General features: G+C 51.7%; 1 protein-coding gene across 2 annotated transcripts in view; it reads left to right on the top strand.

The window, feature by feature from the left end:
- The first annotated feature begins 1,318 nt into the window (after positions 1-1,318).
- Positions 1,319-13,761, top strand: part of LOC142560575 (low-density lipoprotein receptor-like) — a 64,699-nt gene continuing 52,256 nt past the window's right edge. The window contains exon 1 of one of the 2 annotated variants that reach the window (XM_075672779.1): positions 1,319-1,718. In XM_075672779.1, coding sequence (XP_075528894.1) covers positions 1,559-1,718 — 160 coding nt within the window. In that variant the 5' untranslated portion in view covers positions 1,319-1,558. The remainder of the gene's footprint in view (positions 1,719-13,761) is intronic. The other variant, XM_075672780.1, reaches the window with a different exon arrangement.

The raw sequence follows: 13,761 nt of genomic DNA, 5'->3' as shown, positions 1-13,761 counted from the left end.
ATCACACATCAGCATTTCCGTCACTAAGCAAAAAAAGTGAAAAAGAAAGAATAAAAAAAGTGGGGGAGGAGGTAAGCAGCAGTTTGAACTCGAAAAGCGCACATGACTGATTTTTATTTTGCTTATCTTTTGACGTTAATGACGATCGAGTCCAAGCGTCATCAGAGTTCGCGACAGCGTTCGTAAAAAAAAAAAAAAAAAAACTTAGACAGCTAAGTACTTTAGAAACGGCGATTGTCCGATGTTCTTTGAATATATCAGAGTGATTCGCGCTGTTTTGTTTATTAGTGAGCTCGAATATAATGATAAAAAACCAACAAACTGACCGTACCCTCAAATTCGAGTTGGCACGAGGATGCTAGGAGCGTAAACGACGACGGCATCCCATCGTTCTTCCATGGCGATCACGCGGCTCACGTCATCAGTAGCTGACTTCGAAACACCGCAGAACGAAATTTGCCAAACAACCACGGAACAGTAGTAGTCTCGCGTTTGTTTTGTTTACAACGGCGCCGAGATATCCTCAATCGAACTGACGCCGTGCCGCTCATAAAAAGCTCACGCCACACGAAATGGACCCTCGCGCGCGCTTTGCTTCGAGGAAGCGCAAGCGCCTTTCACAACACGTCGAGTCGCACAAAATCACAGCTCAGGAGTCAAGACAAAAATAAAAGCGAAGGTCTGAGGGCAAGCGAAGACGCAAATGCGGCGCCTAACGATGGGGCTTGCGCTATCAACAGACGCGGGCTTTTCCACGTGACATGGTCCCGCGACTTCTTTCCACCGGTCCCAACGCGATCGCTCTGACCGCCACCCAAAACAGCGGCGCCGGTTCTCTCGAAATTCGCGCCTCAACCCGCCAACATCTCCCTGTACGCCCTTGCCACCCTTGCCACCGCATTTCTTCTCAAACGGTCCTCCCCGGACCGGTTCGAAAGACTCGCCGCATGAGGCCGCCACTGCCCAAAAACGCTCGCATGGACGCACGCAAACAACAAACGAATCGAAGCCGCGCGCGAGCCAAACAAGAACGAAAAGGGCGTGCGGTGGCGTGATGCGCCAGATGCTACCATTGGCTGGGAGGTGCTACGTCACGGACACACCGTGTGAACGTCACCCGCGTCCTCCTCGAGCAAAACGTCACGCTTTGGGGAAGGCGGTGCGGCGAAAAAATGAAACTATGAGGAAAAAGAGGAAGCAGAGCGTTGGAAAGGTTGTGTGTGAGAGAGAGGAGGAGGAGGCGAGGGGGGTGGACCCCGCTCGTAGCAGCAGCCGAGCAGCGCCTCTCCCAACATCGTACGATTCCGCGAGCATACCCCCTACCGAAAGTCTCATACGCGTTCAGACAGTCGCATGCGGGCGGCGTGAGCTCTCTGCTCCGGCACGCTTTTTTTTTTTAATACACACCCCCCTTGGGCCGTCCGTCCTGCCTTGCCTGTTCCTCGAACCCGTGTGCGGCATCGCGACACCTTGACTGTGCTATCCTTTCGGTGTTTTCGTCGTCGGGGGATTTTGTGTTTTGGAAGAAGCCAAGTGCGCGCCTACCACACTCCTTTGGATGGCCGGTGAACGTGGTGCGGCGTCTCCGAGAAGCATGGGTGCCTTGCGGTGGAGCATCTTCTCCGCGCCCCTGCGGTCAACGTCGTCTTTGGTGGTCGTCTTCGCCATCGTTCTCATCACCGTCGCTTGTTGTGGCGTGCGGACAGTGGATGCGTCCAGTGAGTATATCGGTTCTGCATCATCATCATCGCGTTCGGCGCCGGCGTGAATGCGAAAGTGAGGTGGCGTGAGCGACGACGTGGAAAAAGAAATGAGGAAAAAATATCGGCGGCTGCGCCGCGCGCGCTTGCGCTTGCGCGGTGTCGGCCCTTTTGCAGGCGTGGCACTACGGGTAGGGGGGGGGGGGGGGTATCGGCGCGCTCCATACATTCTAAACACCGGCGTGGTCGGCGCCGGCAAAACTGCGCCGTTCGTCTCGGTTCGTTCTCTCTGTGAGACCATTCGTTCTCGAACTTTCCGAGACCGCGCTGTTAGAGTGCCGGCTTAACTGCGTGAAAAAGCCGCGTTTGTTACGGTTCTTTTTAGGCCACGTCGCTGGTCGGACGTTGCAGTTCGTGCCGGCTGCCACCGGCACGAACTGCGGAAGCGAAAAAGCCGCCGGCTCGCCAACCCCCTCTCCGCAAGTCTAAGAGCCCTTTAGGCCTTGCTTGCTCCCTGGAATGTGCTCGTTTCTTTTTGAAATTAGGCGCGCGCGCCCGGCTCCGACGTTCTTTTCTTTAAATAAAAGGGCTGTTATCTGGATTTATTCGAATAACTGATTTTGTAGGTGTCGTGCGGATAGTGCGAGTTTGGATATGTGCCGAGAACAACTCGCGCAACAGTGTAATTCATCCTCGGGACCGGGCGAGTGTTAGCCACGCGGGGTCATTGAAACGCGGCGGCCGCCTTTCCTACAGCGCCGGCTTTGCCCATCGTATAAGCGGCGTAGTCCCGCGGCTCTTTTCTGGCGCATCTCTTTCCCGATGGCGAGCTTTCTCTCTTTCTCATCTTCGTCTTCACTCTTGTCTCGGTGCTTTTTATTTATACATACATTTTGTGTCTCTTCTCGTTCGGGTAATCTTGCCGCCGGCCGCTCCTGTGCGCCCGGCACGTATAGATGCAGACGCACGTCTTCTGTGTTTTTTCTTTGCTTTCGATCGCCGTCTGCTGTCGAAGCGATTTTCCCTCCCGCTACGTCTTCCCGGTACACGTGCGTATGCCCCGCCACGCTTGTTGAAAAGCAGGAGGCCTTGCTCGATAACCAATTCAACATGCTTGCTTTTAAAGAACGTGAACGAATGAAGCTTTATTGCGAAACGATCTCTCGCCGACCGCTATTCCAGATGGGATGGCGTGCAGACGACGCGTGTAGGCGACGCCATAGCCTCCTTTGCTACGCAGTCGTATTGGTCCCCTGGCACGATCGACTTTTGGCACGAGAGTTTGGGTGGTACGTTTGTTGCAACCAGATGAAAGGTCCTTTCTGATGGGCCACCCAGCATTTTGATGACGTGTATTTCATTGCGAAATTCTTTTCCATCGTTATCCTAAGAGGTGTGCCGTGAAGTCACTCAGCAGAGGAAATAAGCCCACATTCAGACTACACATGTACGCGTCTGCTGGTCTGTCTCGGGTTAGTCTGTAAAACACCACCTTCAACGCTTGCGGATGATCCAGAAAACCGGCATTTTCGAAAGCGAGTAATCACGTTTCCTTAGCGACCTAATAATTTGAAAGACGCGCGTTTAATGATGGGGTGACTGGCGCTATCTTTAATGCGCATGTTGTACCGGGTGGTCATGCCGCACACGAAAAAGTTGTCAACCACGTGCAGACGACCCTAGGCCCCACGTGTCGTTAAGGCGAACGACGTGTCCGTTCGGTAGAACGCCGCTGCGTCTTTCGTGCGTCTGTTCCGCGCACGTAATGCCTAAAGGATTAACCATTGTGCCGTCTTGGCTTTGAAGATCGAACGCAGCCCCATCCTTATTCTGCGTGCACCTGAAAGCCGCGCGATTGTGCTGTCGCGTTTAACGACGTAGTTCCATAAATACGCCTGCCAAAAGGAGCACACGACGCCCAGCAAGTGGTTGTCTGGATGTCGCAAGAGAGGGCTCGCTATCGGTATGACGAAATTAGCGCCCCGTCTGGAGTACGGTTATTCTCCCTTGCCGGTTATCGCAGACGTGACTGCGGGAAACCATCTGTCGTGTCGCAATCGTCGACAAATATACAACATCGCGCCGCGATCGCGAATCGCTATCGCCGCCTTCCGAGTAGACAGAATGAGGAAGTTCTCAGGTGACGTTAGCGTTGAACCGGAGTACACAGACAGAGGTTGGCGTGACGGCAAAAATGCGAAAACCGTCTATCTTCGGACCGTGCATAACTTCAGCGCAATCATTGTCTTAGAGCGCAAGCTTTCCCCGAAGAGAGAGAGAGAGAAGCCGAAGAGGGGAAAGGCAGGAAGGTTAACCAGACGCACGTCAGGTTTGGAGCCCTGCACGGGGGGAGAAGGGATGTAGGGATGAGGAGGCAGACGCGCAAATTTCGCGCACCTTTGAAGCTGACCGAATCTCTATGGACGGTGGCCAATACCTCTCGACTTGAGGTACTGCGGTATCGGTTTTGTGGCCTTCTGTGCCATCGACGGGCACGGCCGTGGTCCTAGGATGTTCATTACCAAAAATTATATGGAGTCCCAGTTCAATGCTGTCCGGAGTGGCTCACGCTCGACGGCTTACCGTGGCACAGAGACGCAAAATGAGTTTAATAGATTCCGTTGTTCCACGAGAGTGATACATGGGCGCATCTCCCGTTCCGCTGGCTGCGAAACAAGTTGGCCTTTCTAAGTGCCGAAAGCTGAAGTAGGAGTTAGGCAGACCGCGTAATGCGTGAAGCAGATAGCCTGTGGTTTGTTAGAGCACGGCCGCTCAATGGAAACCAGTTGTTTCCATTGAGCGGCCGTGGTTAGAGCGTGATGTCGCCTCCGAGATCGGCACCAGAAGGTGCACCGTTGCCATCTCGGAGGCTACATTTGCAGTTTCTGGGAGCCAAGAAGTCCCAAGGGAAGCGCACGGAAGACGGCAGTGAATAAGGCGGTGCGATGTAATGAGGAACTTTACTGGCATGTATGGATTTACGTCAGCTGACAGACGACGGATAATTGGAGATCGCTGGGAGTGGTCCTTCTTCCTGAAGTGGACATAAATGCGTATGATGATTACTCGCTGCATGCGTGTTGAATCCAGGGCATTTCTTAATTATTGCTTTGAATAAGGACAGTGCACCGAAGACGACAATCATTTGCCAAATAATAACCCCGTATTATTACAAATTCTTAATTAACTGCACTGGAACAATTACAGCGGACCACATGTTGCGAGTCTGGAGCTGTCCGCCTTCCATTCTGAAATTTAATTAGACAAGCCCGTTGGTGATCATCGCGCGGTTTCCCGTCTCTGCCGCTGCTGGTGCTCATTAAAAAACTGTTCACATATGCCTCGAATGCCTCATTAACTTGCAAACGGTTACTTGTTTTTGTTTAGAGCCTCCACTGTTGCCGAATTCTATTAAAAAAATATATGCTCAAGCAATGCCATATCCAAAAATCCCATATGATGTCTGGGAACATACGAGTCTTTACTGTAGCATCACATACTTTCTTATAGGATTATTGAATATGGGTGTTATTGCGTATGTTTTTTTAAAAATAAGTTATATTGGTCCTCTCAGGCAGATATACAGCTGTCCTACTAATACTCACCTACGCGGCAGAAACCTGGAGGCTTACGAAAGCGGTTCTACTTAAATTGAGGACGACGCATCGAGCTGTGGAAAGAATGATGGGTGTAACGTTAAGGGGTAAGAAGAGAGCAGATTGGGTGACGGAACAAACGCGAGTTAATGACATCTTAGTTGAAACCAAGGAAAATAAATGGGCATAAGCAGGACATGTTATTAGGAGAGAAGATAACCAATGGTCATTAAGGGTTACGGACTGGATTCCAACAGGAGGGAAGCGTAGCAAGGGGCGGCAGAAAATTGGGTGGGTAGATGAGATTAAGAAGTTTGCAGGGACAACATGGCCACAATTAGCACATGACCGGGGTAGTTGGAGAAGTCTGGGAGAGGGCGTTGCCCTGCAGAGGGCGTAGCCAGGCTGACGATGATGATGCTGACTGTCTTTAAAGGTCGTGTAATGGACGTTTTTCGTGGACTCGTTTTGTTATCTTTTTGTAGTTTTGAAGTCGGTGTCATTTGCGGTCGAGAAGTCGGTGTCATTTGCGGTTGAAGACGCTAATAGTGAAACAGTTTTTTATAAGAGACCCTAAAGAGAACAAAGCATACTTGAGTTGTATTAGTAAATCACCCTCCTAAATTCCCCCCCCCCAAAAAAAAAGTCACTCTTACCGGGAGAAGAGGCGTGCTATGCCAGAAAATAAGCAGCAATGAAAAACCTGTGGCAGTACCAGGTCGCCGTGCTGTCATGTAATTAGACGGCGCTTACTGGGGCCTAACTAAATTTTTTTATCGGTTGAGCTGGTCCGCATTGTACTCTAAAGGGGCGAAAGACTGAACTTACGAAGTCTGAAGAACTTCTTACCGGGTCTTATAACGGCCCCGAAATCCCTACGTCACGCTGACGTACACAGGCGCTGGGGGGTATCGGATCCAAAATTGAAAAATGGAATCTTGACTTTAGTTTTTTTCTCTTCCAGTAACCAAACTATTGCCGCGAAATTAACTATTACATAATTTGAAAGAGTATTTTCTCGGTTCTGGAGTGATTTAGCGCTGACATATTTGGTGTTCCTTTCATAGAAATGCCGGTTTCCTGGGTTCATGCGCTCTCGAAAACGTTTCTTTCATCATGCCTTACAAATATTTCAGCGCGATGGCGAGCGAATGTATTGCTAGATATGTTCGAGTTAAGCAGTGGTGGTGGTGGTGATACTTTCCCGGCGTTGCTCCCATTGCATGACCCTCTTGAGCAGCCCGTCGCCTAACGTGCACTCCCGTACGGTGCCGTTCCGTCTGCCAGTTCTGCAGGCTGAGACCGAGGTGCAGTTCTCTCTCGCTCTCTTTTGAATCGTGCGTTCAAGTCGGCTGAGTAGACCGCGATGGTTTTACTCTCAGTTGAGGCAGGTAAATGCTTCTCCACTCTTGTCGTAGGTCATAATAGGTGGTCCACGTCCAAACCGCGACCTCCTCTGTGTGACGTGTTTCCGGCTCCCGCAATTGCTTGCGGCACATGCAGTTGGCGAAAGCAAAGCCTCCGAGACCGGCGCCTGTTTATCCAGAGGGCGCCACCACTGGGGCGTGGATTTGGACGCCACCTATGCATTCTTTAGCGGCGCCTCGTGTCGTGTGTCACTGCAGTTTCTGAGGGAGACGGGTGTCTCGGTGACCGATTGTAGTCCTGGTGCGTCCTACTGGGTGCGCGTAGTGCTCCCTCTTTTTGTTCCTTCTTTCATTTTCCCCCACTGTAGGTAGCAAACCGGGCGCTCGTCTGGTTGATGCGCACCCCCCCCCCCCCCTGCAGAAAAACCAAAGCAACGAATCCGTATTAGCCCTTTAATGCCCAACGTATCATACATGCTACTCTGTTTTGATACGTCAAAATTTTTGAGATATCAAAAGCGCGGGTAACTTAGCGCATAGCCTACAGTACCGTTTTTGATACGCAGGACAGAATTTTCAGGAGGCGGGAGGCAATTCAACCAATTCACGAGTCAATTAAAGCATGAACCAACTAGCCCAAGAAAGAGCTTTACTATATATATATATATATATATATATATATATATATATAGAGAGAGAGAGAGAGAGAGAGAGAGAGAGAGAGATCTTGAATTTTGGTGTTTTACGCCCCTTAATCACGATTTGTGAGGCACGCCGGGGGTGACTCCGCATTAATCATGCCGTGGTGGTCAAAATTAACCCGGACTCCCTGGCTACGACGCGCCGCATAATCAAACCGTGGTTTTGGCGTGTAAAACCCCGGAATTTAATTCATTGTTTGACCACCAGGGTACGTTTAACGTGCCCAAGAGCGGGGGGGGGGGGGTGGGGGTGGAGGAAGCTGGGGGCGCTGGCGCGACCGTATTTCCCCGCAAGAGACCACGTGACGAGTTGGGATCAGCCGGGCACGCGGGCCGTTTATGCGTAGCGTGCCCACTTGTATTAACCTGCGCTGACTATGTGCATCGGCGCTGATGCAAAACCCGCACGCGACGGGCCGATTTGCGATGACTGCATGCGCTTGTTCTTTCATCGGCGCTTCGTTTACCCAGGATGCGCCGTGTTTCGGATCTGACTTCTGGTACGATCTGTTGGGAACTCGGCGCTGACGCCCGTGGTTGTACCTGGGTCGCAAGCCCCAAGGGTAGCGTTGGCCTGGCGGCCTGGGGTACAACTGCAAGCATCCGAAGGTCCCGGCAAAGCATGAGTCGACTGGTAACAACGAAACAACTTGTTTATTTTAACATCGCAAAGAGTTGGCGGTCAGGTTTGACCGACGTAGAGAGACGGGAGAGCACTTCACTCAACGGAAGAAATCGGAGCCCTCCTCTGGCGTCCGGGGGCAGCTGTTTTTATACTCTCGCAGTTGAGGGCAAGAAGGAACCCCTCAAAAGACGAGCACGTGAATGTACAATGGGCTAATGGTGACGCACACTGTCGTAGCGACGCCGTAGCACCATGTCGTGGCGCTGCGCACGATCTCGTAGCACCTGGTCGTGGCGCTGCGCAGCACACTGTCGTGGCGCTGCCGGTCGGACACAATGACTGTAACGAGAAGATGGTCCCTGCTTTGGCATCGCCTGTTTCGGGCACAATGACTGGAACGAGATCCCTGCTTTGGCATCGCCTGTTTCGGGCCCAATAACTGGAATGAGATCCCTGCTTTGGCATCGCCTGTTTCGGGCACAATGACTGGAACGAAATCCCTAGGCGGTCGCATCGCCGCAGACGCGCCTGGAAACACCTGGCGATGAGTGTTGCGGTGACGACGATCGGGCCAAAATGTCCGCCGCCCCGCCGCAGTCGCGCCGGCAAAACCACGTGTCGCAGGCGAAACGCAACAGACCGCCCCGCCGGGGGAAGGAGATCCCGATGGACAGGGGACTGCATCCGCTGTCCGGAGGGATGTCGCTCGATGATGCTCATAACCGAAGTCGGGCGTCCCTCGACGTTTCTTGAGCGCAGCGCACAGAGAAAGCCTCGTTCTCTTGTTCAGGTTCGCACGGGGCACTGCAAAGTGACTTCGGGAGAGTTCACATTTTTGTTCTCGTTCCCGGCAAGCGTTAGAACTACGCTGAAAACTCAACCGCTCAGTCAGCAAGCACGGCACAACCCTCACTAAGCCCTGCCAGGCTCTTTCCCCTTTTTATACCACTGCCTAGTTCCTTACAGTAGTCTAGCATCACTCAGAACGCGTCCACAAATTGAAAAATTGCACTAGAAAGCATATCATCACTTTGAAACACTAAACAAAAGCAATATGTTAAAAAAAATCCTGCCTCAGGAAGAAAAACATCAGTAACAAACAATTTTGAGGCTGATTCCTACGTTAGGGGCTTCGACTTAAGCCATCGGCGTTACCGTTGAGACTCCCCTTTTTGTAACGCACCTCAAAGGAATATTGTTGTAAAGCGAGGCTCCAGCGCAGGAGGCGGCCATTTTTGGGAGAGATGGTCTGCAGCCATTGGAGAGGGCAGTGATCTGTCTCAATGATAAACCTCGAGCCGGCTAGATAGCATGACAATTTCTGAACGGCCCACACGAGACATGCACACTCTTTCTCGGTGGCGCTATACGCCTGCTCCCGACTGGTCAGCTTACGACTAGCATACAGGACGGGGTGTTCTACTTCTCCATTTTCCCGTTGGCACAGTACAACGCCCATGCCTCGCTCACTAGCATCGCACTGAACAATGAACCCTTTTGTATAGTCTGGCGATCGTAGCACAGGCTGGCTTGTTAGGGCACTCTTTAGGGCGCTAAAAGCTCTTTCCTTTGTCTCGTCCCAGACGACTGTTTGAGGCTCTGTCTTTCTTAGAGCATCCGTCAGGGGAGCCGCGATATCAGAGTACCTAGGGATGTACCTCTGATAGTAGCCGGCGACACCTAAGAACGACCGAATATCGGTCTTTGTGCGCGGTTGCGGAAAGTCTCGCACAGCGGCCACTTTTATTTCAGAGGGGCGGCGACGACCCTGACCAATCACGTGACCGAGGTAGACAACCTCGGCCTGTGCTAACTGGCACTTAGGAGCCTTTACTGTCAAGCCTGCTTTGCGCAGGCGGGTTAGCACTGCCCGCAAGTGTGTCATATGCTCAGACCAGGATGCGGAGAATATCGCTACGTCGTCTAGATACGGTAAAGCGAATTCTTGCTGGCCCCGCAACACTTTATCCATGAGGCTTGAAAAACAGTATGGCGCGTTCTTCAAACCAAAACTCAACACTTTAGGACGGAATGTTCCCATTGGTGAAATGAACGCCGCATACCTACTAGCCTCTTCTGTAAGTGGAACCTGCCAATAACCCCTGACAAGATCTAGGGTGGAAATAAACTGAGCGCCACTAACTTTCTCAAGGCGCTCCTCGATGTTAGGGATCGGATAAATTTGATCCTTAGTGATGGAATTAAGCCTGCGGTAGTCGACGCAAGGACGAGGTTCCTTGCCCGGTACCTCAACTAAAATCAAAGGGGAGGTATAATCACTCTCACCTGCCTCAATAACACCGAGCTGTAGCATTTTCTTTACCTCAGCCTCCATAATATCGCTCTGGCGGGGTGACACCCGATACGCCTTGGATCGTACTGGCTCTGGGGAGGTAAGTTCTATATCATGAGTAAGTACAGAAGTCCTACCAGGCCTCTCAGAGAACAGACCTTGAAACTCTTGTAATAGCTGGTGTAGTTCGGTTTTCTGCTCAGGCGACAGCGGTGCTTTACTGATAAGGTCACTAATGACTTGACCGGTGTCTTCCCTGTTCGTCACTGAGCCTAGTCCCGGAAGCTCGACCGGAAGCTCTTCAGGAACGTTTACCATCATGCACACCACTGCTTCCCTTTGTCTATAAGGTTTGAGCAGATTACAGTGGTAAACTTGCTGTGCTTTCCGCTTTCCTGGCAGACTTACCACGTAGTTAACGTCCGACAGTTTCTGAACAATTCGCGCTGGGCCCTCCCACTGCACGTCTAGTTTGTTGTTTAGCGATGTGCGCAATATCATGACCTCATCGCCAACCTCAAAACGACGGGCCCTGGCTGTCCGATCATAATAAACCTTGGCCCTCTGCTGGGCCTTTGTCATTGCTTCACCTGACAACTCCTGTGCCCTTCTTAAGCGTTCGAGGAGCTTAAGCACGTACTCCACCACGACTGGGTCGTCGCCCCTACCTTCCCATGATTCTCGAAGCATGCGAAGCGGAGATCGAAGCGAGCGACCGTACACCAGTTCAGCTGGCGAAAACCCCGTAGCCGCATGCGGCGCGGTCCTTAAAGCAAACATCACCCCAGGCAGACACAGCTCCCAGTCAGTTCGATGTTCAAAACACAACGCTCTCAACACGCGCTTCATGACGGAGTGGAGCTTCTCAACGGAATTCGACTGTGGGTGGTACACTGAGCTGTGTAGCAGCTTTACCCCACACCTTTCGAGAAAAGTTGTCGTCAAAGCGCTAGTAAACACTGTGCCCTGATCTGATTGAATTTCTGCAGGAAAACCAACTCGCGCAAATATGGACAGTAGTGCATTAACTATCTCAACTGAGCTGAGTTCTTTAAGCGGCACTGCTTCAGGGAACTTTGTCGCTGGGCAGATCACAGTCAAAATGTGTCTGTACCCCGTGGCTGTTACCGGCAGAGGTCCCACTGTATCAATAACGAGCCGTCTAAAAGGCTCCGTAATGATAGGTACCAATTTCAACGGCGCTCTCGATTTGTCCCCTGGTTTGCCCACCCGCTGACAAGTGTCACATGTCCTCACGAAATGGTCTGCGTCCCGAAAACACCCTGGCCAATAGTACTCTTGCAAGAGACGGTCCTTAGTTTTCTTAACTCCTAGGTGTCCGGACCACGAACCCCCATGTGACAAGCGCAACAGATCCTGACGATAGCATTGAGGCACGACCAGCTGATCGAACTCCACTCCTCGGCGGTCTAGATATTTCCGGTACAGGACTCCACCTCTTTCCACAAAACGCGCAGTTTTCCTGGCGATACCTTCTTTGACATTGCAGCGCACGTTTTCCAGGCTGCCATCCTTTTTTTTGCTCGGCTATCAAAGCCGTCCGGCTGACTTTTAGCAACCTATCAAGTCCGTCTGACGTAGGCGCGATGAGCAAATCAGTAGATAGCTCTTCTAACTTTCCCGCGTCGGGATTTTCCTCTCCAGTATCTGGCGCCTTCAACGCTACAGACTCAATTCTATTCTGTTCGGGCGTGCTCTGAATATCAGCTTGCTGCGCCTCTGACCCTTTTTCGTTGTTTGATAACGTCGGCCCCGCAACTACCGCCTTTGCAGCGAGCTCCCGAACCTTCGATCTGGTTAAGGCCTGAACACTAGCTTCACCAAACAAAAGCCCCTTCTCGCGCAGGAGGTGATCGGACCTGTTTGAAAATAGGTACGGGTACTGGGGTGGCAGCATAGATGACACTGCCGCCTCCGTCTCAAGCGCTCCGAAAGGTCCTTCAATAAGCACTTTTGCTACTGGCAGACACACGCTATGAGCTTCCACGGCTTGCTTGATCCACGCGCACTCGCCCGTGAACATATGGGGTTCTACATAAGACGGGTGAACTACATCCATCGTAGCTGCGGAATCGCGAAGCACTCGGCACTCTTTCCCGTTCACGAGGAGGTCTCGCATGTAAGGCTCGAGAAGCTTCATGTTCTCGTCAGTGCTGCCTAATGAAAAAAACACAACTTTTGGTGTTGTTTCCGGACACTGCGCCGAAAAGTGACCCGGCTTCTGGCACGTATAACACAAGCGCGCTCGCCTCATCTCGAACCGCTTTCTGCGTTTGGCTGCCGCCGTCTCTTTACGTTTGGTCGGACTGCTTTCGCTCGCATCCGCACTACGCGTGTCCCCCTTTAATCTCATGGGTGTGAACTTTGGCCTCTCAAACTTCGAGCCAAATTCACCCTTTTGACCGTCCTTAGCTCCGCGAGCTCGACGCGTCACAAACTCCTTGGCTAGCTCAGCGGCTCTAGCCACCGTACTCACGTCTGGCCTATCCAAGACCCAGTATCGCACGTTCTCCGGTAACCGACTATAAAACTGTTCTAGCCCGAAACACTGCAGAACTTTATCGTGGTCACCAAACGCTTTCTCTTCTTTGAGCCACTCCTGCATGTTCGACATAAGCCTATACGCAAACTCTGTATATGACTCACTTTTGCCTTTCTCATTTTCCCGAAACTTCCGACGGAACGCTTCCGCAGACAGCCGGTACTTTTTTAGCAGACTCGATTTTACTTTGTCGAAATCCTCTGCTTCCTCTCTATCCAAGCGAGCGACTACGTCGGCCGCCTCGCCGGGTAACAAAGTGAGCAAGCGCTGTGGCCACGTTTCCCGAGAGAACCCCTGCTTCTCGCACGTTCGCTCAAAGTTAACCAGGAACAAACCAATGTCCTCTCCAAGCTTAAACGGCCGCATCAGGTCAGTCATTTTGAACAATACGCGTTCTCCTGCACCGTGTGCCTGACTTCCATTACGAGCGCGTTCCATCTCTATCTCGAGACGCTTCATTTCCAAAGCGTGTTGACGGTCACGCTCTTCTTTTTTCTCTTGTTGCTCTCGCTCTTTCTGTTCTTTACGTTCGCGCTCTTCTCTTTTTGCAGTCTCCCTCTCTTCAATAGTCTCAAGGCATTCCGACAGCTCGTCATCCTCAGCCTCTAACTCAAGAATAGCCTTTATCAGTTCTGGTTTTCTGAGTTTGTCTGAGACATCCAGACCCAACTCTCTTGCAAGCTCCAACAATTTCGGTTTGCGCAACGACTTCAAATCCATGGCTGCTCTGAATGCTGCTTTCTCTACTGCTTACTATTGTCTTGCCGCAAACTAACCCGGCAGCAACGACAACCACAATTACCAGCTCTGTTTCTGACACTAACAAAAAGCCTGGCAAAGCTCAGAAGAAGAAAGTCCCGCACTCACCAAACCTCGCAGGCAGGAATTCCACGCAGTCGTTCCGCTGCAGGCAACC

Source organism: Dermacentor variabilis, chromosome 10 (genome assembly GCF_050947875.1).
Source record: "Dermacentor variabilis isolate Ectoservices chromosome 10, ASM5094787v1, whole genome shotgun sequence".
NCBI lineage: Eukaryota > Metazoa > Arthropoda > Arachnida > Ixodida > Ixodidae > Dermacentor > Dermacentor variabilis.
This window is presented reverse-complemented; position numbering and strand designations above follow the sequence as displayed.